Source organism: Phodopus roborovskii, unplaced genomic scaffold, assembly GCF_943737965.1.
Source record: "Phodopus roborovskii unplaced genomic scaffold, PHOROB, whole genome shotgun sequence".
In the NCBI taxonomy this organism is placed as follows: Eukaryota; Metazoa; Chordata; class Mammalia; order Rodentia; family Cricetidae; genus Phodopus; species Phodopus roborovskii.
The window spans coordinates 11,966,956-11,992,566 of NW_026126578.1; the positions used below are offsets into that span (position 1 = coordinate 11,966,956).

The following is a 25,611-nucleotide window of genomic DNA, read 5'->3' on the forward strand; positions in this document are numbered from 1 at the left end:
AAGGAAAACTATAACCATAACTATCTGTCTTCAACTCCATCAAAGACCACAGAAGGATTATATATAAACTCTAGAAATGACAGAGACAACTCACTGCCTGGTCAGTCACCTGAAGTTCTTCTGTAATGTTCCATCTTCAGCCCATAGGCCACAGTGTGTCTGGCAGACTCCTCATCAAAGCAGGACATTTCAAACTGTCCCACCTGTGTTGGAAGTTTGTCAGTCACTTTTCTCTGTGTCCTGCAGACTGTCTGGCAGACTCTTCCATGAAGCAGGAACCCTGTAGCAATGTCCATCTTGTATTAGCCGTCACTTTTCTATGGGTCCTGCATGTCCAGTTTATACAGCATAAAGTCAAACAGTCCAGACAAGAGCAGTATCTTTCCCAAATGGCTAGTCTTGACATTGGAAGTAAACTCCATAATGAGTTTCTTTGATGCCCATCTTCCTTTCTGACACAGGTAGTGTTGACAGGAGCAGTTGTGCCTCAATGTTAAGAAAAACCCTAAACCATTTTAAATGCCATATTCTATGGGTCTTTGAAAGGTTTGAAGAATATTTATCCATCTAAACTATATATCTAGAAATCCTAACTAACATGACTACAAGTTTTGACTATAGGTAACTATCTATAATCTGTACTAAATTATACATTACATTTTAAAATGAACTATATAAACACAATACCTAAACAAGACAAGAAATGTACATATCATAAAATTGACCTTAAATTTGTATCAATAAATGAAAATCCATTCCAAAACAAAGTATTCATTTCTATACCATAATCCTCTTTTTACCTTTAAAAAGAGGTTGGTTGTGATAATTAAACATTTATAACCAACCCCATTTAAATGAAAACAAACATTTATAGACAATATTTGGGAATTTGGGTGTTGTTCTTTCTAAACTGCTTCCTGCTGGTAGGAGGTGCTGTCTTGGTGATCCTAAGAAGACATATAGAAATCCTGACTGTAGTCTGCAAGGCTGCCTTGTCCCAGCTATTTTGAATGTTGGATCACCTGGGACACTGTTTCAGGGGGTCTTGCTTGATCAAACCATGTTAGTCTGGAAGGAATCCATAGCTTTTATTTTCTGTGGAAACAAAAATAGAAATTCTTTTCCCCAGTAACCCATCTTTAGACTTAAATTTTGAAGTCAAAGCATTTTTAAAGTACATAAATTGAATTAATTCAGCAGCATTGAATTTTAGTAGTTATTGTTCCTTCCTTAGCAAGTGAACAATTCAAAGACAACACAATAGCATACAGTATCCAGACTCTTTGTGTATTTTCCATTTTCACATGGCTTTTTTTATTACTCTATTTCTTTTACATTTATTTTTTTTCCTTTATTGAGACAGGGTTTCTCTGTATAACTTTGGTTGCCCTGGAATTCACTCTGTACACCAGGTTAACTTTGAAATCACAGAAATTTGTTTGCCTCTGCAAAGTTGTCTCTGTCATTTCTAGAGTTTATATACTGTCCTTCTGTGGTCTTTGAGGGAATTGAAGACAGATAATTATGGTTATGGTTTTCCTCAGGATTAAAGATAAGTTACATATAAGACTTTAGACTCACAAAGAGAGGATAGACGATGGCATATTTTCTTTAAATCGTGCTAAATGTTAATTTATAAGTTAATGAATAAAGCCCTGTTGGCCAATAGGAAAGCAAGATAGGTGGGACTGGGAGACAAGAAGGATTCTGGGAGATGTTGTAGGAGATTCAAGATGTAGGGATATGAGAGAAGACATCCGAACCCTCACTCTGGTAAGAAAAGACCACGTGGAAACACTTAGATTAATAGAGATGGGTTAATATTTAGACAGAGCTAGCCAATAAGAAATGCTAGTAACTGGCCAACAGAGTCTCTGTGTGTTATTTGAGGCTGACATGGCTCTGGGACCAGGCTGTCAGGAAAACTTCTCATAATAGGACAGTATCTTACAGTAAGTGATTATGGTATCTCATCAGGTTACCCCATGAGGATTATTATAAAGTATAAGGATTAAATCAATTATATACAATGTTTACAGGCTCAGAACCAAAGTTAGTACCATGTAAGAACTATTGTTATTGAAAGTTTATAAAACAAGTCATTGTTAATTTAACAGTAGCATCCTACACTCTGACTTCTAATATATGATAAACAGCAAGGTTCTGAGAAATAAAAAAAAAAATTAGATTTCTCCAATGTGAAAATCATGGTCTTGAAAATTAATCATCAATATTGTCAAAGCCAAAGGAAGCCCAGGAAAATACAGTAACATCTTAGGGAGCTAGAGACAGGGATGCTTATGAAATCTCTTTGGAAACTGCCCAGAAATACACTCTGGATGTTGCCCAAATGATATTTGACCAAGAGTCCCAAGAATACATAATGAGAAAGGGATACTCTCCTTGATACACGATGCTGTAGTAAATTGATATCCCCAGGCAAGAGAGTGAAGTCAGATTATCTTCCTACAGTGCAGTATTAAATTGAGCCTCAGTACCTGGGAAGGAGGACAAGAGAATGGTAAGTTTAGGGCCATACTGAGCCACATATGAGGTCCAGGAAAACTGTCTTAAAGAAGAAAAGTGAAAATAAAAGTAAAACCCAGGCATGGTGGTTACCTGAATGGATGTATGTGCAACCTGTGCCCCAGGAGGCAAGAAGCAGGCATCAGATTTCCTGGAACTGGATTTACAGAGTTTTGAACTGCCATGTTGGGGCTGGGAGTGTAACCCCAGTCCTCTGTAAGAATAGCAAGTGCTCTTAATATTGAGCAAACTCACCAGTCCTTCTTTGTTTTTGTTTTGTTTTGTTTTGGGACAGATTCTCTCTATTTGAATCACTGACTGTCTTGGAATTCAGTATGTAGAACAGGCTGCTTTTCACTCAGAGATCCACCTGTCCCTGCCTCCAAAGTGCTGGGATTAAAGATGTGCCTAGCTTCATTTTTTTAAAAAAAGATTTGTTTTTATGTGTGTGTGTTTGTGTGTCTGTGTGAATGAATACCATATGTACATGGTTCCTTCAGAGTCCAGAAGACAGCGTTGGGTTCCCTGGAACTGTAGTTATAGGCTGTTGTGCGTCACCTGGTTTGGATGTGGGGAACCTGATTCAAGGTCTCTGAAAAAGCAGCCAGGGCTCCTAACTGTGGAGCCATCTCTCTAGCCACTGGCACTGATGCCCTCCTCCTTTCCTTGGGATTGAACCCAGTGTTTCACACATGCTATGCAAGTGTCCTACTACTGAGTTATAATGTCCTCTTTTTATTTATTTTGAGAGAGGCTAGCCCAGGCTATCCTTGAACCTTGAACTTGGGGTCCTCTTGTTTCAGCTTCCCCAGTAGCTTGGGTTTACAGGCCTGTCCCAACAGCTCTGGCAGTTTTGGCAATTTCCCATTGGCCAGTAGCACAGTTTCAAAAGGTGCCTTTTTCTTTTTTCTTTCTTTTCTTTTCCTTCTTTCTTTCCTCCCTCTCTTTTCTTTTCTTTTTTGATACAGGGTTTCTTTGTGTAGCCCCTGCTGTCCTGGAACTCAGTTTTTAGACCAGGCAGGTGGTCTCGAACTCAGAGATCCACCGGCCTCTGTCTCCTGGAGTGCTGGGATTTAAGGGTGTGTGCTACCATGGCCTGATGAAAGATGTTTTTCTTTTTATTAAAGGAACGGGTAAGTTAAGTGGTCAACTCATTCACGAAAGCGCTGAGTTCTTGCAGCTCGTGGCATTGTTCTATACAAATATCATGGTCTTGTAGGTTTGAGCCCTGCAATAGGCTAAGGGCATTTCGATTTATTTATTAATTGCATCTGACTCCGTGTTCCTGGGAAGAAGTCTAGTCAAGTCAGTCACTCTGGAAAACACTCAAGATCTTGGCGATAATGGTCAGATAATGAATTGGTTAAATTGTAGCAATCTAGAAGCCTGACTTTTTTTTTTTTTTTTTTTTTTTTTTTTCCAAATACGTTCTCAGTACATAAACTACAGCTCGGGCTGCCTCCTAGTTTAGGCGTGCACTAGGTGAGGTGACAGAATGACAGGCATCCTCACTCCGAGTGAAGGGTCACAGCCTCAGGGGGCTTGGGTTGAGACGCATCCTTGAAGAGAGGGCAAGGGCCATGGGGCAGGGGAGGCGGGGCGGCTCCAGGCCGACCCCTGCGGCAGAAAGGTTGGCGATGCTTGACGCTTGCGGCGGGATTGAGGAGTGAGCGGCGGGGGACACCGCCTACTCGGCTGCCTCCAGCGTGCGTTATGGTTTGCGACACACTGACTGCTTTGCGGCTCGGGTCGCCTTCTGGCTTGACTTACGGCTCCTCCTTCTGCCAAGCTTTTGGTGCGGACCTCCTTCCCGGCGTCCCCCGGCCTTGCGCTTCCTTGCGCTTCCGTGTCTTCTGCGAGGCCCTCTGCGGCTTCCCGGCGGCGGGACCGAGCTCCTGCGTGCACCACGTTGAGGCGCGTGAGTGGGTGGTTCCGGCGGGGTCGCGGAGCGTGAGGCCCCTCCGATGCGCGGCTGCTGAGCGTGTCCTCCGCGAGGGCGTCTCAGCTGGAGAGGCCGAGGCCGGAAGCCCCCAGCGCCCTGCCGGTGCTGGAGGGAGGCGCCGGGACCGGGGATGCTGGGCTCGAGCGTGGGAGGGCGGGGCTGGAGGGGGTGCTGGTTGTCTGCACCCTGCCAAGGGCGGGGGAACTGTCAGGGAGTGGGTGGAGTTGGGAAGAACCGGTGAATTTAAGGAATTTGACATTCAGGGTAGCCTAATATTTCAGCCCTTCTGAACTTTGAAAACCGAGGTGTGCATTAGTGCACTAAATTCTCTCCTTGGAGGTGTGCGGTTCTGTGTCTACTAGTATGTTTTCGGAGTTGTGCAACCCCTAGCATTATCACATTTTATCACATTTTCATCACCCCTAAATAAATCCTGCAGTTTTAGGTAGCTCTCCCTCCCATTTCCCCAACTCCCAGCACCTCTTCTCCTTTGTATCTGTGAACTTGCCTGTTTCATTATCCATCAGTTGATAAGTTGGTGGCCATCTAGGCTAGAGCAGCATATGAACAGATGTGCACGGAGCCCAGGTGGTTGGATCTAGAGTCCTTTGGGCATATGCCCAGGAGAGGGATATACTTTTTAGTGTTTTGAGAAATGCTGAACACTTAATTCTGTACTGGTTGCACTGATTTATAGTCCCATCAACAAATAAGGGTTCCTCTTCCTCCTAGCCATTAATTACTTGTTTTCTTGTTGACAGCCATTCTGACTGGAGTGAGATGGGATCTCAGTAATTTAAATTTACATTTCTTTGGTGGCTCATAATGTTGAACACTTGTAAATAGATCATTGGCCGATGCTGGCTGGCTGGCTCAGTAGTTTCTGCTCTTGGGGAGAACTGATTTGGGTTCCTAACACTCATTATCAGGTGCCTTATAGCCACTTATAACCCCAGCTCCAGGGGATCTGATGCATCTGGCCTTCACAGGCACCTTCACTCATACTCACACACAGACGTATATGTCTGTGATTAAAATCAGTCTTTATTCCCTACATCCCAGGCACAGAGAACATCTCAGAAGAGGCAGGAAGATTGTAAGAACCAGAAGACCAGGAAGTGTGCTGTAACAGTGTGTCTTTTACATGCAAGGACATTGCACCCATGACATCTTAATATTGCTGCCTCAATAAGACCTGGACAATTGCAGCCAGTAGACATGCCAGCTTGGTTCCACCTCTAGGTGAAGAGCTATTAATGACTGTTGAGGGAGGGAGAGTGAGTCTTTCCCAGAAAGTACCAGGTGATTATCCAGTACCAAGAGATCAGCCCTAAAATCATACACATACCTGCTACATTGAACAGACTCTGTAGGTGTGTATCTATATATTCATATATGTATGTCTGTGTTATGTATGTAAAACAAAGAAAAAAAGGCCAAGAAGTTTGGAGGAGGTATGGGAGGGATTAGAGGAGAGGACGGGGAAATTATATAATTATATTTTAATTAAAAATAAAAAATATTGGGGCTGGAGAGATGACTAGGTAGATAGGGGCAGTGGCTGTTTTTCCCAAGGATCCAGGTTCAGTTCTCAGCACCCACATGGTGGCTTACAGCTGTCTGTAACTCTGGTTGCAAGGGATGTCTTTTGGACTAGGGGGGAATACGTACACACATAGTACACAGACATGCATGCAGGCAAAACACGAGTACATATAAACATTCAAATGTTTCTTAACTTTCCAATTAAAAAAAGTTGGCTGGGTGGTGGTGGCACATGTTTTAATTCCAGCACTTGGGAGGCAGAGGTAGGTGGATCTCTGAGTTCAAGGCCAGTTGGTTCTACAGAGCGAGTTCCAGGACAGCCAGAACTACACAGAGAAACCCTGTCTTGAAAAATCAAAAGCAACTCTTTTCTCTCTCTCTCTCTCTCTCTCTCTCTCTCTCTCTCTGTCTGCCTCTCTTTTCTCTCTCCCTTCCCACACTCACTTCCCTTCCCCCAATAAAACTTCTATCCCATGTTAAAAAAGAAAAAAGAAAGAAAAGAAAAGAAAAAAAAAAAAAAAAAAAAAAAAAAGAGAAAAGCAAGCAAGCAAACACACAGTGCCTTGCTGGGTGGCCTGGTGGCACAGCCTGCAGTCCTAGCAGCTGGAGTAAGCAGTGAGTATCAGCCTAGCCAGGGCTACAGAGGAAGGCCCTGTCTCAAAGCAAACAGCTGTGGGGCTGGAGAGATGGCTCAGATGGCTTAGAGGTTAAGAGCACTGGTGCTCTTCCAGAGGACCTGGACTTAATTCCAAACACCCACATGGCAGCTCATAACTCTAGTTCCAGGGGAATCTAACACCTTCAAACAGACATACATGTAGGCAAAACAGCCATGCACATAAAAGTAAATTATATATATACATATGTATATACATATATATGCACATATGTAAAATCAAACATCCTCTTAATCCCCTCTAGCCTTAGAAGGTATTCAGTATGATGTTATTTTGGATGGCTCTGTGTAGCTCAGGGCCCAGACTCTGGGCTTCAGTGGTCCTTATGACTAACCCTCCTAAGCAGTTGAGCCTGTAGGCGTTTGCCCCATCCTCAGCTACAGTGATGATTTGATAGACATATGTATGTGTGTCTGTGTAGATATATATGTATACATTACACTACACTTACTACAATATACATATTTTACATGTCTATATTATACATATATATGTGTGTGTATATATATACACACATGTACATTGTGAAATGATTACCATAGACAAGCTGTTTAATATTTCTCACCTATTGTACTTAACTCTTAGATAGCAATAAAGTAACTGCTTTCCCGTAGTTTCCCCTGGTTTTTTGAGATAGGGTTTCTCTGTGTAACAGCCCTGGCTGTCCTGGATCCATCTGCCTCTGCCTCCCGTGTGCTGGGATTAAAAGCATGTGATACAACCACCTGCCTCCACAACAAGAATTTTGTAATACTAATAATATTGTGACATAATGCAATATGTTCTCAGTATAAACATGCACCTTTTCTAGTCCACAATAGTAAATGTGTTAACTGGAAGAACAGCTAGGTTTGTCTGTTTTGCAGACCATACCTGACCCCTGACATTGTCCCTTTTTGTCATTCTTTGAGTGTTATTTTAATGCTTTATTCTTTAAATGAAGAAATACATGTTTTTATTTGCAGATGACAACAACCTATACTTAAAATACCATAAAGACTATACCAGAATACTCTTGAAGATGTGATAAGTGGTTCTGGAAAGCCACAGAATATATAATCAGCATACAGAAAGCAAAACCTATTTTATCATAGCATCTAAGAAAGGAAACAGTAACATTCACAATAATTATATTAAAACAAAAACTAGCCAGCCTAAAACCAAATGTGTAACAGAACATGGTCAGCTCTTTGCTTTTCCTCTGACTTTCCCCTAATCCTCTCCCCATTGATGGTTTATTTAAACAGAGTCAACATGGCTGGGGCTGAGGAAATGGTCCACGGAGGCAGTGACATCCATTCTCCCTTTGCTGGTGGGAAGTCTGTGCTGTGCTTTGGGCAGGTAACTGTTTGCTTCATCACGATAGAAGGAGTTTCAAGTGAGGAAAGTTAGGGTGACACCATTATCGTATGTGTAAGCTACTCAGCATATTCCTTTCTCCTTTTCATGCAGTATTTCAGGGTCTTTGCTGTTTTGTTTTGCAGTACTGAGGCAGAATTTAGAACTCTACCACTAGGCTATTGTGTCCCCAGCTTAATATGGTATTGTTATTTTGTTCCAAGGTTTTTTGTTTTTTTTTTTTAGTAACTGTTTTTGTGAACTTTGCAGTGAAGACAACAGTAGGGCCAGTGAGGTGGCGCAGCAGGTGACACCTGCTGCCAAGCCTAATGGCCTGAGGTCGGTCCCTGGGATCCACATGGTGCAGTGGAGAGCTGACTCCTGCCTGTTGTCCTCTCAGCCCACAGTTACACTGTGTTACTGTGCACTTGCGCATACATGTGCAAAATAAATACATTTCAGAAACTAATACAAATTTAAAAGAGTGTAGTACAAGGGATTCCATCTAGGTATAAATTTGTAAGAGCTCTGTGCTCCTTTTGCTTTGCCTGTGGAGTGTGAAGCTTAGGCTCTGAGGTGGGAAGTTGGGTTTCCTAACTCTGCTTCAGAGGGTTGGAGCTCCCTCTGTTGGAGAGCTTGCTTAGCTTGCAATAAACCTTGAGGTCTGTCCCTAGTTCCATGAAGCAAAGCCAAAACCTAATTTAGCTTGGGAAAATTCAAGGATAGCAGCAGTACTTTAAACCATTGTTTTTGTTTTTGTTTTTTTTGAGATAGGGTTTCTCTATGTAGCCCTGGCTGTCCTGAAACTTGCTCTGTAGACCATTCTGGCCTCAAGTACAGAGATGCATCTGCTTCTGCCTCCAAAATGCTGGGATCAAAGGTGTCTGCCACCACCGCCCTGCTTGTTTTTGTTTTTGAGACAGGGTCGATAGCTCATACCAAGCTGATCTCAAACTCACATCGATCCATCTGCCTCTGCCTTCCAAGTACTGGGATTAATGGATGTGCCACAGGGCTGGAGAGATGGCTCAATGGTTAAGAGCACTGGCTGCTTTCCCAGAGTACCCAGGTTCAATTCCCAGCACCCACATGGCAGCTCACAGCTGTCTGTAACACCAGTTCCAGGGGATCTGACATCGTCACACCAATACCCACAAAATAAAGCAAAATAAATTATTTAAAAAAAAAAAAAAAAAAAAGGATGTGCCACTCTACCAGTTTAATTTTATTTATTCTTTTTTTTTTTTTTTTTTTGAGGCATGATTTCTTTGTGTAGCCCTGGCTGTTCTAGAACTCACTCTGTAGACCAGGCTGGCCTCAAATTCACAGAGATCCTGTTGCCTCTGTTTCCCAAGTGCTAGGATTGAAGGTGTACAGCATTAACACCTGGCAATTTTTTTTTTTTAATTCTTACAATGTATTTTGATCATGTTTTCCTTTTACCTCTTCCCAAATATTCCCATCTCCCTACCCACCCAGAACAAACAAATCCCTTCAAACAGGAAAAACAAAACAACCAGAAAATTAAAACAAACAAACAAAAAAATAGTAAGACAAAAAAAATGCCCCCCCCCAACCCAAACAAAACAAAATAAAACACCAAAAACCAAACTCAAGCTTAGAAGGCCACAAAACACCTCATTGGAGTTTCTTGTGTCATGGCCAGTGCTCATGATCATGGGTCCTGCCTGCTGTGCGCTACCCCCGTGTGTGGTTAGGACCCTGATCCTCATCTCCCAGCAGGCTTCAGTGCAGATATCATCTTGGTTAGGGTGGGACTTTGCATCCACTTTGCCTGCTCAGTGCTGGGATTTTGTGTGGCTTGAGCAGGTCTTGTGTGTGCTTCCACAGTCTCTGTGAGTTCAAGTGTGCGTCAGTCATGGGTATAACGATGTGTCATTAGGAATCATTTTATTGCTATGCTCCTTTGCAGAATAATAGTAGTAGGTTCTCCCTTAGGCCCATGAGCTGTCTGTCTAGTCTCAGGTTCATTCATAGCCATTTTAAACTTTTTCTTTTTTCTTTTCCCCCCCAGACAGAGTTTCTCTGTGTAGCCCTAGCTGTCCTGGAACACACTCTGTAGACCAGGCTAGCCTCAAATTCATAGAGATCTGTCTTCCTTTCCTTCCTGAGTGCTGGAATTAAAGGTGTGCACCACCACTGCCCAGTTTAAAGTAATTTTTAATGAGTGCATAAAGTTATGCTTTTTTTTTTATAGGATACCATGTGATGCTTTGATACATGTATGCACCATATGTCTAATACTTTCCCCTGGGCTGAGGATGGAGCCTAGAGCTCATGCCTGCTAGGCGGGTGCTCTCTTCTTTAGTTGGCCTTACTCAGTATTCAAAACTGGGAAGAGTGCTGGGTCCTCCTGGAAACTCAGGGAGGGATTTGCTGTGGGAGGAATGGTAATTAGATTTCCCCTCTGGGTTGTAGAGCCAGTACACGGCAGAGGAGTACCAGGCTATCCAGAGGGCTCTGAGGCAGAGGCTGGGCCCAGAGTACATCAGCAGCCGCATGGCTGGAGGAGGCCAGAAGGTAAGTCTTGGACATGCATGTATCTAGCAGTTGACTAGAAGATTCTGCCTTTTGGTTTTACCAGATTCCATGGGTTCAGAGGCCCTTCTTCCCTGTTACTAGATTCTTCCTAGTGACTCTGGAAGGGGTAGGTTCCAGACTTCTTTGTCATTTTCAGTGGCTCAAACACTGTCTTGAGATTGCTGTAATTCCTATATTGAGAATTTTTTTCTTTTTAGTTTTTTTGAGACGGGGCTTCTCCGTGTAACCACCATGGCTGCCCTGGAACTCACTGTGTAGACCGCCTGGCCTCGAACTTAGAGAGACCTGCCTGCCTCTGCCTCCTAAATGCTGGGATTAAAGGCATGAGCAACTGTAGCATACTTTTTTTGGGGGCAACCATTCAGCTCCCAAATGATGACATGGAGGCTTAATGTTAATTATGAATGCTTGGTCTTCTCTTTTCCTACTAGCTCTTATAGCTCATTTTAAATGCTTTATCTTCATCTACATTTTGCTTTGGACTTTTTACCTTTTTCTTTTCTCCTTCCCTCCTTTCCCTCCCTTCCCTTTCCCTTTCCTCCCTTTCTTCCCTTCCTTTTTTTCCTCTCCGTTTCTCCCTCCCTTTCTCCTTCACTTCTGACCCTCCATTCTTTCGTTGGTTCGTTCCTTCCTTCCTTTCCCAACCCCCTCAGATAGAAAAGCCTAGGATACACCGATGCTGTGGATTCCTTTTGAGCCCTGTGTTGTCTGGAGGCTGACCCTGCCCCAGGCAGCAATAGTTAGACTTTTGAGTGCTACTTTCAATCATAAATGTTCTCTCTCCCTCCCTTCTTCCCTAGCTATTGCCAGTTCAACTTTTCATTAGACCAGTCAGGCAAGATAAAACAGCAACAAATCTTTACATAATTAAACAAATGTGACACATCTTTATATAATTAAACAAATGCAGTCTAAACAAATGTAACACATCTTTACATAGTTAAAGTAATGTTCCAACAAGCCATCACGTCATGCTAAAGGTCTGTGCATGCTTCAGTGCTCCACAAACTATATCAGCCTGACGTTTCTTTCGTGAGGCTAGGCCTGGTCCCTTCCAGAAATTGCCCGATAGTTCCAGTTTGATTTTTCCAAAAGTCTCTGAAATGGTTTGAATTTCCTGTGGAAAGTTTTGCCAAAAACATATGAGGAATAAATGAATTTTAATTCACATTTAAAAATGCCAAGGACATTTTAATAGCTTTTTCTTAAAATTTTATTTTCTAGGTGTGTTATATTGAAGGTCATCGAGTAATTAACCTGGCCAATGAGATGTTTGGTTACAATGGTTGGGCACACTCTATCACCCAGCAGAATGTGGGTATGTGCTGAATGCTTCACATTCTTTACTCCATAACTGTTTTACTCCTGCTTAGAGAGTTAGTGAGTCAGGATATGGGTAGGTGGGTTTGATCGCCAGCCAAGGAAAGTGGGTGAGGTGCAGGGATCAGTATCTTTCCAACTGGATCTCTTTCCCATTCCTAGATTTTGTTGACCTCAACAATGGCAAATTCTACGTGGGAGTCTGTGCGTTTGTAAGGGTGCAGTTAAAGGTGAGGGGGTGGGATGCCACTGCTGCCTGGGGGGCTGAGTAGACGAGTGAGCAGGGGGAATTTGAGTGTAGGCCTTGGGCATGTCTTGGCCAGGGTGCCTAGGATGGCAGTATTCAGATATTCTTACTTACCTGCCCTCAAAGGAGTGTTGAAAGGAGTGTCCTACTCATTTGAAGTTGGTACATGAAAGTTTGACAGCATAAATATAAAAGGAGTGTGTGTGTGTGTGTGTGTGTGTGTGTGTGTGTGTGTGTGTGTAAAAGTGAGTAACGTGACAGTCAAATCTTTTTATAATGTTACAAAATCCTACATGCCATAGGGGATTAAATGCTATCATTTATTTGAAGCAATGCTATGTCCCGTACCCCTTACCTCAGTTTAGATCAGTGGTTCTCAACCTATGGGTATTGACCCCTTTGGTTGTCAAATGACCCTTTCACAGGGGTCACCTAAGACAAGCTGCATTATCATATATTTACATTATAATTCAAAATTACAGTTAGGAAGTAGCAATGAAATAATTTTATGGTTGGGGGTCACCACAACATGAGGAACTGTATTAAAGGACTGCAGCAGTAGGAAGCTTGAGAACCACTGGCCTAAACGGCTCACTATGTGTAGCCCATGGGTACCTGAGGCTCAGGCTTCCTTTCTCTGCCTCCTGTGTGCTGAGATGACAATCGTGTGCTCCCACTAGCTTTAGAAAAGTCTTAGTATGTAGCTTGGGCTATGCTTAAACTGGCAGCCCTCTTGCCTCTCACCTGTCCGAGTCCTGGGATTACAGGACTGCTACCATGTCCGGCTGAGCTACCCTTTGTATCAGAAATTTCCTTGTCCTGGTTTTGACTCTGAATCATATTTCCTGCTGCTTTTGTCTTAATATATTTATGACCGAAAGTTTCATTTATAACTCCATTGTACTATAGTACATGCCTGTGTGTGTTATTGGGTGTGTGTGTGTGTGTGTGTGTGTGTGTGTGTGAGAGAGAGAGAGAGAGAGAGAGAGAGAGAGAGAGAGAGAGAGAGAGCTGACCTTACAGTTTTAAATGTTAAAGATTTGGCACTGACCACAGGCATGTTTCCAGGGAGATCTACCCCAGACACACTTGTACAAATTGATATCTGAAGCTCTGTGCTGTGTCCTCTTCAGCAGAGTGCTGGCCTCAGGGAGGGGCTGGGGGTGTTGGTTTCTTTTCTTTTTCTTTTTCTTTCTTTTTTTTTTTTCTTTTCTTTTTTTTTTTTTTTTTTGAGTGTTGTTGCTCAGGGAAGAAAACTACATACAGCCTTCATGTTAGCATTCCAACAACACCCTTCTACCTCAGGATGGTTCCTATCATGAGGACGTGGGCTACGGAGTCAGTGAGGGCCTCAGGTCAAAGGCCTTGTCACTGGAGAAGGCCAGGAAGGAGGCTGTGACTGATGGACTGAAGCGGGCACTCAGGTAAGAAAGCTGGGACCCATACCCACCTAATTCTAGCTCGTATTTCAGAGAAAGTGGCGTGAAAAGGGACGTCTCATTTTATCTTGGTTCCACGTTTCCTTGCTTGCTATTGTGCTTTCCAGTGATATCATGGCTGATTCAGACTCCATTATTCTCAGTGCTGGTCCCTCCCTCCCCTCCCAGGAAGGGGTCAGGTGCTTACAGCCTTTCAGTTCTTACAACAGACGTCAGGCTACACCGACTCAGGGATGTTTAGTTTGCCTAGGCCCTGAGAGGCTTTAGTCAGGATCGATTGGCCTTGTTGCTGTGGGTCTGGGGCAAGGGCATGCATCATGGTGGAGAAGTTAAAAAACAAACAGAAAACAAACCCAGTGATCTGTAATCTCCAGGGACAAATCCCCAGTGACAAACGTCCTGCCGGCTCCCAGCTCCTAAGATCTCATCAGTGCTGTCCCACTCCCAGTTCTGACCTTTAGCAGGTGGGTTGCCTGAGGGGCTCTGTAGCACTTAGTCTCCCCTTGAGATATCTGTGTCAGGTCACTGTGCTCTCAGAAGCCAGTGTAATGCAGGAAAGTGATGTGTTCCCTTGCCACTCCTGAATGAAGACAAGGGTCCGTTTGTGATGTTGTGACTGTCAAATGTAACTGTGAACTGTTTTGCTTTTTTGTCACTGTAGGAGTTTTGGGAATGCACTTGGGAACTGCATTCTGGACAAAGATTATCTGAGGTCACTAAATAAGCTTCCACGACAGGTATGTGACCAGTGAGGAGGGGTGGGGTGGGGTCAGCTTACTAACCACACAGCATGTACCTTCTCCAGCAGACAGCAAAGACAGGTCAACCAAGGAAGATGCAAGTTAGATTATAGACTGTTCTCATCAAAAGCAAAGACTTATTTTTATTGTAACTTTACTAATACAGAACACTTTGAAATACAAATGAATTGCTTTTGTTAAAATATGCTGTAACCCAGCTGCACAGGCTTGCCTGGGCCTAGGAGTTTGCCATCAGAGTGGGAAAGAGAGAGCCAAGTTAAAAAACAAACCAAGCAACTTGGAAGTTGTGCGTCACTTCCCTCAGCTTTTGGGGGGGCCTAAGAGAACGATAGGTCAAGGGTCATCAAGTGATGTGTCTGCAGGTATGCAGGATGGGTAAGGAAAGCTGGGTATGGGGTACATTGAATTTTCCTACTTCTTTACTAGCTCCCTCTTGAAGTGGATTTAACTAAAGCAAAGAGAGAAGATTTTGAACCATCCGTAGAACAGGCAAGATATAATAGCTGCCGACAGAATGAAGCACTGGGATTCCCAAAACCACAAGAACCGACTTCCCCTTGCAGACCAGGCCACCCACATGATTCGGACATTAGGCTGCAGGGGGCTAAGGACTGCAGCACCTCCTGGTACTGGACTCAGGTTCCCTCCCTGTCCTCTTCCGCCCCTTCTAGTGTGGCTTTGGTCTCTTCCTCTCCTGCCTTTGAAACCAGCAAGTGGTTTGTGTGCTTCCTCAAGCCGGGTCCATTGTGGTTAACTTGGTTTGCAGCAGTCTGGCCGCCACCGTGGAGAGTGATGCCATTCACCAGCGCAAGCTCCGGAAGCTCCGGCAGAAGCAGCTGCAGCAGCAGTTTCGGCAGCAGATGAAGGCACACCAGCAGGGCCACACACCTGCCGCAGAAGTGGAGGCCAAGCGTGAGTGTGTGTGAGGGGAAGACTGTGACTTACTCCAGGCCGCACCTCGATAGGGCTTCACGTTCCGTGTAGGACAGATGACCCCGTGGAATTAGGATGGTAAAATTTGCCCTGCTCCTTCCCAGTTCCAAAGGGGCTTTTTAGGAAGTTAACGGCCGTGATTGACATTATCTGTAGCACTTGAGAGGCAGAGGCAGGTGGATCTATGAGTTCTAGGCCAGCCTGGTCTATACAATGAAATGCCCTCTCCCCCCAATCTTTTGGAATTTTAAATCTTGAGTAAAGAATTGATTTGTGCCAGGTGGTGTTGGCACACACCTTTAATCCCAGCACCTGGGAGTCAGAAGCAGGTGGATCTCCGTGGGTTCAAGGCCAGCCTGGTCTACAGTTCCAGGACAGGCTCCGAAGCTACAGAGAAACCCTGTCTCAGAAAAAAAAAGAAAAAAAGACTTGTTCTGCTTGTTTCTGCATTAGGAAGCTTGCCTCTTGGGTGTCTTTGGAATGTAAGATAAAGCTGGAAGATAACTGGAGCTTTTAGCAGATTTTTTTACCCAGGAGCTTAAACTGCGCCTGGGTTTCACAGAATTAGATGATGTTGATATTGGGCAGACATTTGTTAAGGAATTTTCTAGTCCATTTCTAGTTCATGGAGCATGTACCCATTTTCTTGTGTAAATGAAGGTGCAGGAGACAGGTTATATGCTGGGTTTATTCTCACCCTTCAGCACAGCAGCAACAGTAATTTAGGAAAAAACAAATCAAAACATATTCACCATTCTGGGTATATCCTGAGGAATGAGCCTAAAAGTTTCTAGCTGTGCCAGGAACTTGAAGGGCATGGATGGGATCTAGGATACACTGCCCTGTGCCAGAACCACTGGGCTGGAGGCCTTTGCTGTGAATGGGATATGGGGGTGTTGCTTGGATGGTAGAGTGCTCACCTAGCATCTCTAGTTCCTTCCCCAGCACCACACAGATCTGGTTGTGGAGGCACAGTTATCCCAGGAGGATCAGATATTCAAGGTCATCTTGACTTTCTAGGGAATTCCAGGCCTGCCTGGGTTATAGAAGAGACCCTGTCTCACACAAACAAAACACTACAAATCCCCACACTTGGTTCTTCCTACTCCAGTGAGAAGTAAGCTACATACAGAGCTGGAGGTAGGCCTGGGAGACAGTAACCAGAACACTCAAAGTGACTCTGCAAGAGAGGAATAGACTTAATCCCAGAGTTGACAATTTACTGACCTCTTGCTTGTTCTTTGTCTCCTGTGCAAACTGAAACAGTGCTTCCAGCCCGTCCTCCGAAACACAGTATCCCTTTAACTGCTGCCTCAGAACTCAGGGGTAAAGCCGCCTTTCCAGGTAAATGACTTAAGAATTAACCAGTAAACACTTAGGAGTAAGTTACTGTGCTGTGTACTTTTTGATAGATATAGAATTCATTTTTTTTTGGGAGGGTTGGGTGCAGTGCCAGCATTGAACCTATGCCCTTGCAACACTAGGCAGGTGCTCTACCCTTGAGCTATGTACCCAGCCCATCAATTTCATCTTGTCATCAGTTCTGTCCTGCCATGTGGGTACCGGGTCTTGAACTCATTAGATTTGGTGACAAGTGATTTCACCTGATTAGCCATCTCTCTGGTCCTTATCTCATTTTTTAAGTTTTACAAAATGGAAAGAGGTCCCCACATTGACCTATTGGGGCTCTGATACATGTTCCTCTACTCTCTAACCAAAGGAAGATTTAAGGTATTTGTTGGAATGGAAAAAAAAAATTGCAAATTTATCAGAGGGCACACTTAAAGGTTTTTTTTTTCCTTCCTTTTTTAACTGAGACAGTGTTACTGCCAGTTGTGGAGCTATTCATCTTCCTGCTCACTGCTGGCTGTGCTCACTGCTGGTGTGGCTCACTGCTCACACCTGCCAAAACATGGCTGTTGTGAATAACACTGTGGTTCTCTCTGTAGATAACCCTGAAGACAACCTTGAAATGTGGGACCTGACTCCAGATTTAGAAGACATCATTAAGCCCTTGTCTAGACCAGAACCACCTCAAACCTCTGCCACTGGACCCAACAACAATAAGGTGGTCCAGGATGGGGCCCTACACAGCCTTTGCCACCATATGCCACCAGAAATACATGAAGCTGGTCACCTGCAGACCTGCAGCACTCACCAGCGTGTTCTAGGTAGTAGATATGTGGATAGACATACATGCAGGCAAGACATCCACAAAAAAAGATTTTAAGATTAAAAAAAAAAAAATTGGGATAAATGGGACATGGTGGCAACATGCCTGTAATCCCAGCTCAGGAGCTGAGTAAAGAGGGTTTCCATTGAGTTTGAGGCCAGCCTGAGCAGTACAGTGAGGGAGGTATAGATGAATTCTGAAGGCTTTGTATTTGAAGATAAAAATGAATTCTGAGGGCTTGGTATTTAGTGCAGTGGTAGAACACTTGCCTAGTTTGTTGCAAGGTCCTAGGTTCTATCAGGCCAATTAGGATACATATTAAGATCCTGTATCAAAAAGAAAAAGCTGAATGGAATCCTCCTAAGGCAGCAAGCAAGCTGTGGAGGTGAAGCTACTATTTGAGCTTTTGGCTCTTGATTTCAGGTTTAGATTTACTGTAGATTTAGAATGAGGTGTGTCCAACATGAGACTCAGAATAACTATGAATGTGGCCCAAACCAAAGTTACAAACTTAAACACTGTTATTTTTTTGTAACTTGATTGAATGGCCCTTAAGCTCTGAACTTTGATGACATTGGTTGTTTTTTTTTTTTTTTTTTTGTTTGTTTGTTTTTACTTTTCAAGTCAGGGTTTCTCTGTATTGCTTTAGAGGTGTCCTGGAACTCACTCTAGATCAAGCTGGCCTCGAACTCGAGATCTGCCTGCCTCTGCCTCCCAAGTGCTGGGATTAAAGGCATGAGCCACTGACATGGCTGATGATTTTGTTTTTATACTTTCAAATTGTTGGGCACACTTACAGGGAGCAAAGGCCTGACTATATCTAGAGATGTCGTGAGAATGATGTACAGTGGTCATTCTCATTCTCCGTGTTGTCTGAGTGGGGCTAGCCAATACAAGCCAGTAATGATTAGCTACTGTTTAAACTCAAGGCTTCTGCATTTTTAACCATTTATTTTTCACAGGAAACTCTGACTCTCATAGGAAGAGCCAGGACCTGAAGAAAAGGAAACTGGATCCATCCTGAAGCTCAAGACGTTACTAGATTCTGTCACAAGAAGTTTGGAACACTGCAATTTTGTCAAAAAATTGTTCCCAACGTTTTATATCGTGGATCATTCTGAACTCATTAGAGGACTTTAGAACATACTAAGAGTATTATAAAAAGGTTGTCATGTCCTATGATGGGAGGGAGGCCAACAAATAAATGGCTTTCCTTTGGCTCTGCAAGCTTTTCTATACTATTCACTCAGGCTGTCTTCTGTTTAGTGATGCAGCCCATCTACATTAAATTATATGTGAGCTCATCTTTCCTTTGGATTTATGTTTTCCACCAAGTGCTAATCAATAAGGCTATGGTGGTAGTTTCAAGATCACACATGCACTCATGTCAATAGAAGCCTCCCTTTATCTAGAAAGAAGTGCCAAGACTTAAAGTGGGTGCTTACATGTCTGCGTTTTAGGCCTTCTCCAATGTTAGCACTTACCATGTTCTATGTTTGTTATGTAGTTTGTATATAGTAGGAAGGCCAGCATGAATTTTTTCATCTGTACACGATTAAGTCATAATAAAGATTACATCTCAACAGCCTTTTTTTTTTTTGGGGGGGGTAGTGTTTATTGAGATAGGGTTTCTTTTGTGAAACAGCCCTAGCTGTTCTGCACCTCACCTTGTAGACCAGGCTGGTCTGGAATTCTAAGAGGTCCATCAGCACTGTGATTAAAGACATGCACCACCACCAGTGCATTTTCGAGCCATTGAGTAAATTCATGTTTGAACATTAATAATGGCAGAATTGTGGGATTTACAACTGAGATTACTGGTAGATAGTCCTCTTTCATGGCTGTACTTGGCAAAGGCAAAACTCACCTCTGTGGTAGAACTCTTGGAACTACATGAAACAGTGCACAATTTTAAAGAATTGTTTTCTTCTGGTTGGAACCTTTCAGTGAAAAAGCATAGGGGAGCCACTGCATAATTTCTCATTTAACTCTTATATTTGTGGTTGTGAGCCTAGCCTTTAATGGCTGAGCCATCTCTCCAGCCCATAATGTCTCATTTAATTTCAACAAAGATCGTAATCTAGTCTTTCAAGGCCAGTATTTTTATCCCTAAGCAAGAAAACTATCCAAGGAATCAATGTTTTGTGATTTTAAAAATTTTGTGTGTTTTGCCTGCATGTATGTACATGTGTGTGCATTTGTAGTATCCACGGAGTTAAAGAGGGTGTTAATATTCCCTGGAACTGGAGTTACTGATGGTTGTGAGCCACCATGTGGGTGCTGGGAATTGAACTTGGATCCTCTGCCAAAGGCAGTATAGACTCTTAACTGCTGAGCCATCTCTCCAGCTCCCAGGAATAATAGTTGTTTTTTTTTTTTTTTTCAGGAAGCAACTATTCTTTACTATACCACCTCTAATAGTTTTGATTCTTTCCCCAAATGAACAATGACTTTGATATTTTACTAAGCTGAACTTAGTTTGTGCTGTGCCCAATCCTTAAAAAATATTCTGTAATTACATATGTATTTATTGTATATGAAGTAGTTGGTGCTCCCTTCACACGATGTATGTCCCGGGGATCAGTGTCTCTGGGAAGCTGAGACCTAACTCAAGTACTTACAGTATTGATGTGATAGCAGTTTGTCATACCCCACCCAAGCTTTCACTTTCATTGTTAATGGCTTGATTTTAGTTTAGGGTAAAACTCTCCTAAAAGTTCTCAAGGAACAACAAATCCAGTTACAAATTGTACAAAATTCAAAATAGACCAGAGAACAAAAGGCAATTTTGGCTAGAAATGACACCCCACAGCTCAACAAAAGCAAGTTTGGTTTATTTGAATGGTTTCATTAAATAAGTCTACAAAGGTAACAAACTGAAGCACAAAGCGCAATCTTACAAGAAGCGCAACACCCGGAGTTAGTGCAAAATGTACAGTTAACGGCTGCCGAGAAACCCCAAGGTTTGAATTCAGTTTTAAACAGTGTACATTGTTAAATAATGTAAGGAAAACATTTATAATTCGGAAAGTTCTTTTTAAATGTGGAAAAAGATACTCAAAGTGTACTATTAACACAAAAAAATAATTTAAACAGTTCAGTAGCACTAGCTCGTTCCTCTAGGCTTCAGTTATTTCATCCACAGGAGGGGGGAAAAAGTCAACAGTAAATAAAACTTGTGAATAGGGGAAAAGACCTCAACATGACTAAAACCAAAACCAACAACACATGCTGCATCTGGCTCCCTCTACCACTGGTACAAAGTATTCTCATCCATCCTCCAACCCATTTCGCTTCCACAGCACATTTTACCCTCTTCCAAAAGGAATGAGTCAATACTTTGGTAGCAAGACCTGAAACAAAAATGATGCCATTTCCATCTCCCTCTCCTAAAACTTTCAGCTCTCGTGTATAAAAGGAATTAGACTCTTTAAAGGAAGTAGGGTACACATAGCCAGGCTCTGTCTAGTGTGTAACTTCTGGGATGTGTCATAAGGTTGGAAATGTGGCAGTTCCCAACATAAGGTCAAGGAGGAAGCACCCAAGAAACAAGGACTTCTACTTCTCTCTCTCCACTTTCTCAGAGTATTCAGATCCCAAACAGCCAATTAGGTCAGTATTGACAGAAAACTGCTCGTTTTAACACCTAGGCATAGCAATAGGTAATACTGTTTGGTTGCATTTATGTGGGGGATAGGAGTATGAAAATGTTAAGAGTATTAGTTCTAATACAGAAGTACAGGTGGCACATTGATTCTGACTGTGCAACTATTTGGACATTGTAAAAGAAAGGGACAGGAAAGGAAATAAGCATTTTCCTACAATGCCTGGAAAGTCAGAAGTGGGTCTATTTTCTACAATACAGTACTTCAAGCAGAGAAAAATGTGTGGTACATGTACAAGATGTGGGGGCAACCAAGCAGGTTTCCTTAAAGCAACCTTTTCCATCTGTGACTTGGCACTGTCATCCTTTCCAACTTAGAATCTAGGCCACTTCCATCTCATTTTGTTGAATTTCTTTTAGGTCTTGTTTGTTCACTGGCTGGGAATCACTTCAAACAAGTTTGTCCCCACATCTCCACTCCTTGTCTTTCACACAGCTCACAACCCCCCTCACTCTTTCTGAAACAGAACTTTGTTTTCAACCTCTGAAGCTGACTTCTCACTGCTCATCTCACACCTGCTCTAAGCAAAACTGTTGAACGATTGAAAAAAACAAAACAAAAACAACGAAAAGCCCACTTTCATTTTCCCTTTGGCATATCCACTGCTGGGGTTATATAGACCTACGATTTCTTTCCACATACCCTTTGGTGACCTGGGGTCTGGTAAGTTGATGCTAACAGCAGAAGCAATAGAAGTCCAAGGCACTAAAATATCCAGCAAGCAATACTGGGAGAACAGAAGTATTCAAGTACAGTAATTTATACAATTTTACATTCACATTTATTTATCTAATACAATGGAAATACAAAGGAAAAAGTTTAAAGTGTCTTAATAAGTAAAGGACAGAGCTAGCTTTTTTTTTGTGTGTGTGTGAACCTTTTAAACCTTTCAAATTTTACTCTTAAAACTAATGTTGTCCAACAACATTTATATATCACAGTGTTTCCACATCAAAACTGATGGCAAAGGTACATGTCCTCAGGGAACGTCATTGTTTCCCCTAATTGCTAATGCTGCAGTCAAAGCTGCTGATATCTTGCTTAAAGCATTAATGACCTATATAAGAAAGGGTTGTAACCCCAGTCCCCTGGTATTTTTCACTAGGCTGTAAAGGTTAAAAAAAAAAAAAAAAAAGAAAGTGGGGGGGGGGTAGGGATCAGAGTGGGAGAGAACCTTCTTGTCTCAAGGTGTGCATTCTTGTAGGAGTAAGGAATTAGGGATTTGGGCATATGTAAAATTAAGCGCTTTACCCACTGACAGATACATAGAGGTTTAGCTTACACTGAGCTCTTGGGGCACTCTGGTAACAAGGCTCTCTTCTAGCCCTAGGCCTGACCTGTGGGTACAGAAACAGGAAAGCAGTCTCAGGCAGCCCCTCCACCAGAAAGCTGCTCTTTTCATCTTTTTGAACTCCAGTAAATGGAGAGGGAGGGTGGTTCTCCATTCTAAGGGCTCAAAATGGTATTAAAAACATTCCCTTCTGGCAAGAAATAACCAGTTAAATGCAGCACTAGAAGTTAGTATATAGGCTACTTCCCCAACCCCCCCAACCCCCAGCATTCCATTTTGTGCCCCCAAATCTATTCAGTTAACACCTTCACTTCTGACTAAGTGGTCCGTAGGTTGGAACCTGGGGGGTTGCTGATGGACTTCTGCAAATTGCTGATGTTGAAATTCTGCAAGGAAGCAGTTCCTACAGGTTGGAACTGGCCAAGTGGCTGTGGTGCTGGACCACCTGTTCCACTCCACTGAGTGCCAAATGGGGCAGCAGGAAAACCATACTGCTGTGGGGGACACATGGACTTGGTGAAGTGACCTAGAGAGGTAGCAGATGCTGCAGAGATGGGGGCTGAGCCACCCAGGTTTGAGGTCATGGAAATACACAGCTGCCCAGGAGCAGAGAACTTTCTTGCCATTCCAGGGCCCTAAAAACAAGAAGAATGAGAATTTGACATAGGTATAATACCCACACCCAAAATGTGTAATACTGCTAATTACATCACGTTAGCAAAACATAACAAAACCTCCTGCAATATTTAATGGTTCTATGCTTAACAAGGAGAAGTGAAAACTCGGGTCTGAGATACACCTGTGCCAGGTGTATGTGTGTATACACAGGTACTGTAGGATGTAACGAGTATGGTTTTTCCGAAAGCAGTATGCCGCCGGCTCCCCAGTAAGAGAAATACATAGAGACTCTGTATTTGATACAATACTGTTGGCCCGGTTACTTGTTTCTTATCGGCTAGCTCTGCCTTTAATTATTAACCCATTTCTGCTGATCTATGTATTTTCACATGACCTTCTCTTACCGGGGAGGCGGCTGGCGTCCAGCTTTCTCCAGACCCTCCATCTTGACTCCTCCTTACTACTTCCTATTTCCTCCTTGTCTCCTAGTCCCTCCTATCTTCCTATCCTATTGGCCAACAGTGCTTTATTATTAACCAGTATGAGAAACATATACAGAATGACATCTCCCATCAGTAGGATGCTTAAAGAAAGTGATTGCTGCCTTGTTTTCTCAATGTTAGATAGAACCCATGGCCTGCTGAAGAAGGTGGTGGTAAGGATGGTGTACCAGCCTTGGCAGTTCCTGACTCATCTGTGTGTTGGTAGCCTGGCAGGTTAGGAAAGTGGAAGACTTACCTCATAATTCATGTGTCCTTTGCTGCCTCTCCTGCCTGAAAGATTCATGGCATCCCGGGCCCAGTTGTCTACCAACTTGTGCAGGTCATCTGTGAATGTGCCCTTCCTACTGGAAGTCATGGCAGGTGGCTGAGCCTGGGCAGCCTGGCCACTCACTGTTCCCCCAACAGTATTTGTGCTGCTGGTCCCTAGAATTGTAAACAACACAATGCTAGCATTAAAGGGGATATGGAATATGGCTCTGGGAAAAGGGGAAAATGTCACAGGATAATGAATGGCAAGCCACAGAATGGGGAGAATAATTGGGAAGCCATGCAGGATAGGAAGATTCCAAAGTTTTATTAATCTGTTTGCTTTGGCACAACAGGTAATGAAAATGGTTTCACTTCCATAGTTTGTAGATAAGGCTCAATGATTTGGGATGATGGCAGGCATGGATGGGTAAGAGCTTCTTTCAAAGCAACCTGTATTAATACTGGGACTGTCTGCCAGGACTCTATTCCCAGCACTATACTGATGAGGAAGTGATATGGTCCATAAGACTGGCTGCTATGGAACTCTGTAGAAAGCAGGGCCAAAGAAGTACTGTGCGCTGGGTAAGTTAAAGCAGTACAAATGCAGAGGTCAGTGCTTGCTGTGGAAAGATGGGTTCCCAGACACGGGGATACTGTAGCATTCTTTTAACAAAAATAACAAAACACAGCATGCTCTGTTTAAAACTTTCTACCTGAACCATAAATATAAATTTGTAAATACTAACTCAGAAGGAGTCAAGGCCTCAACTTCTCTCAAGAACTGAGACTTGGCAGTGGGGGAAGAGTGCCTGAATCTCTCAGGTCCAGGAAGTTATAGTTTCCTTGAGGACTTGGGTTTTAATTGGTTCAAAGATTCTCATCCCTTCTCCCCACTCTTCCCAATGGTACAAGCACTCCTGGGTAGAAGCAACAGGAAAATGCAGCTGAGGCGGGGTGCAGAGGGGAGAGGAGGCATAGAGGCTATGATGAAGGAATTCTATTTCTATGGTTTGATGAAAAAGAAAGGATGAGTCTGTGTCCTGCCTGATTTCGGTTCAGCTGGAGGGCACACTGAAGGTTATTCGAAGAGGCAAGTTTTGGGGAAGAGGGAAAGAAGAGTCATGGTATTATTATTATTATTATTATTTTAACCCCCCATTTTATTAGCAGACTTTACATTTGCTACATAGTAAATAAAGGTTACTAAAGTAGTGAGCCAGTAGGCCCTACCATACTCAAGAAACGGGGGCTAAGTGCATGCGTTTTCCTGCTTTCAAAGCCAAAGCAGCACACCAGAACACAGCAGCATATCTGAAGCAACCCTATCTACTACTGCGCTCTGCAATCCTGTTGGTGCCAAAGGGTGTACCCATTTTACCTCCTAAGGAGTGGCCCACCAAAGCATGTCTGTGCCAGAGGAAAGCTAACTCAGGGGAAGCTGCAGAGTGAGGATGCTCACATGCTTCTGGTCATTGTGGCAAGACATAAATTACTGCAGTCATATGGTGTCTGCTAGGACTGCAGGGGACCATTACTATACACAGGATAAAAGTGGATTCACCTCAGTACAGGAAACCAAGTGGGAGAATAGAATAAGCATAGGAAACAGCCTTTCTTGAGTAGCAAGTGTAGGACAAAGGTGCAGTGAGAAGGAAGCACAGGCCATGAGGATGGGCAGTCACAACAGTGAGGAAACCCAAAGAGCCAGCATGCAGCATGCATGAGGACTAGCATCCTGCTGGTTGACGGGCCAGATGATCAAAACAATAGAAATATCCACAAATGAGCAGAGCTATCAATGCCAAATGAGAAGCCAAGTCAG

General features: G+C 43.2%; 2 protein-coding genes across 24 annotated transcripts in view; one reads left to right on the plus strand and one right to left on the minus strand.

Moving 5' to 3' along the window:
- The first annotated feature begins 7,919 nt into the window (after positions 1-7,919).
- Positions 7,920-18,767, plus strand: Rad52 (RAD52 homolog, DNA repair protein). 3 transcript variants are annotated; one of them, XM_051203699.1, is made up of 11 exons: positions 7,920-8,031; positions 10,468-10,569; positions 11,815-11,908; positions 12,073-12,140; positions 13,463-13,581; positions 14,258-14,333; positions 14,784-14,983; positions 15,124-15,269; positions 16,557-16,634; positions 17,240-17,461; positions 18,426-18,767. In XM_051203699.1, the coding sequence occupies exons 1-11, from the start codon at positions 7,921-7,923 to the stop codon at positions 18,485-18,487; spliced, it is 1,278 nt and encodes a 425-aa protein (XP_051059656.1). In that variant the 5' UTR covers position 7,920; the 3' UTR covers positions 18,488-18,767. The 3 variants fall into 3 exon arrangements, with proteins under 3 accessions (XP_051059656.1, XP_051059658.1, XP_051059657.1); XM_051203701.1 differs by having other exon boundaries at positions 17,240-17,358; XM_051203700.1 differs by having other exon boundaries at positions 15,127-15,269.
- A 1,509-nt stretch (positions 18,768-20,276) lies between these two features.
- Wnk1 (WNK lysine deficient protein kinase 1) overlaps positions 20,277-25,611 on the minus strand; it is a 124,688-nt gene continuing 119,353 nt past the window's right edge. For 11 of the 21 annotated variants that reach the window (XM_051203848.1, XM_051203844.1, XM_051203842.1 and 8 more), the window contains 3 exons: positions 24,834-24,860; positions 23,776-23,963; positions 20,277-23,054 (listed from right to left, as the gene is read on the minus strand). In XM_051203848.1, the coding sequence (XP_051059805.1) occupies positions 22,737-23,054; positions 23,776-23,963; positions 24,834-24,860 (533 nt within the window). In that variant the 3' untranslated portion in view covers positions 20,277-22,736. The remainder of the gene's footprint in view (positions 23,055-23,775; positions 23,964-24,833; positions 24,861-25,611) is intronic. The other 10 variants (XM_051203846.1, XM_051203843.1, XM_051203841.1 and 7 more) reach the window with 1 other exon arrangement.

Bases quoted from the DNA above. Each gene is read 5' to 3' on its own strand.
- Rad52 (XM_051203699.1), top strand. From the start codon at position 7,921: ATGGTTTATTTAAACAGAGTCAACATGGCTGGGGCTGAGGAAATGGTC. The intron at 8,032-10,467 runs GTAACTGTTTGC...TCTGGGTTGTAG, and splicing joins CTGTGCTGTGCTTTGGGCAG to AGCCAGTACACGGCAGAGGA. The intron at 14,984-15,123 runs GTACTGGACTCA...CTTGGTTTGCAG, and splicing joins AAGGACTGCAGCACCTCCTG to CAGTCTGGCCGCCACCGTGG.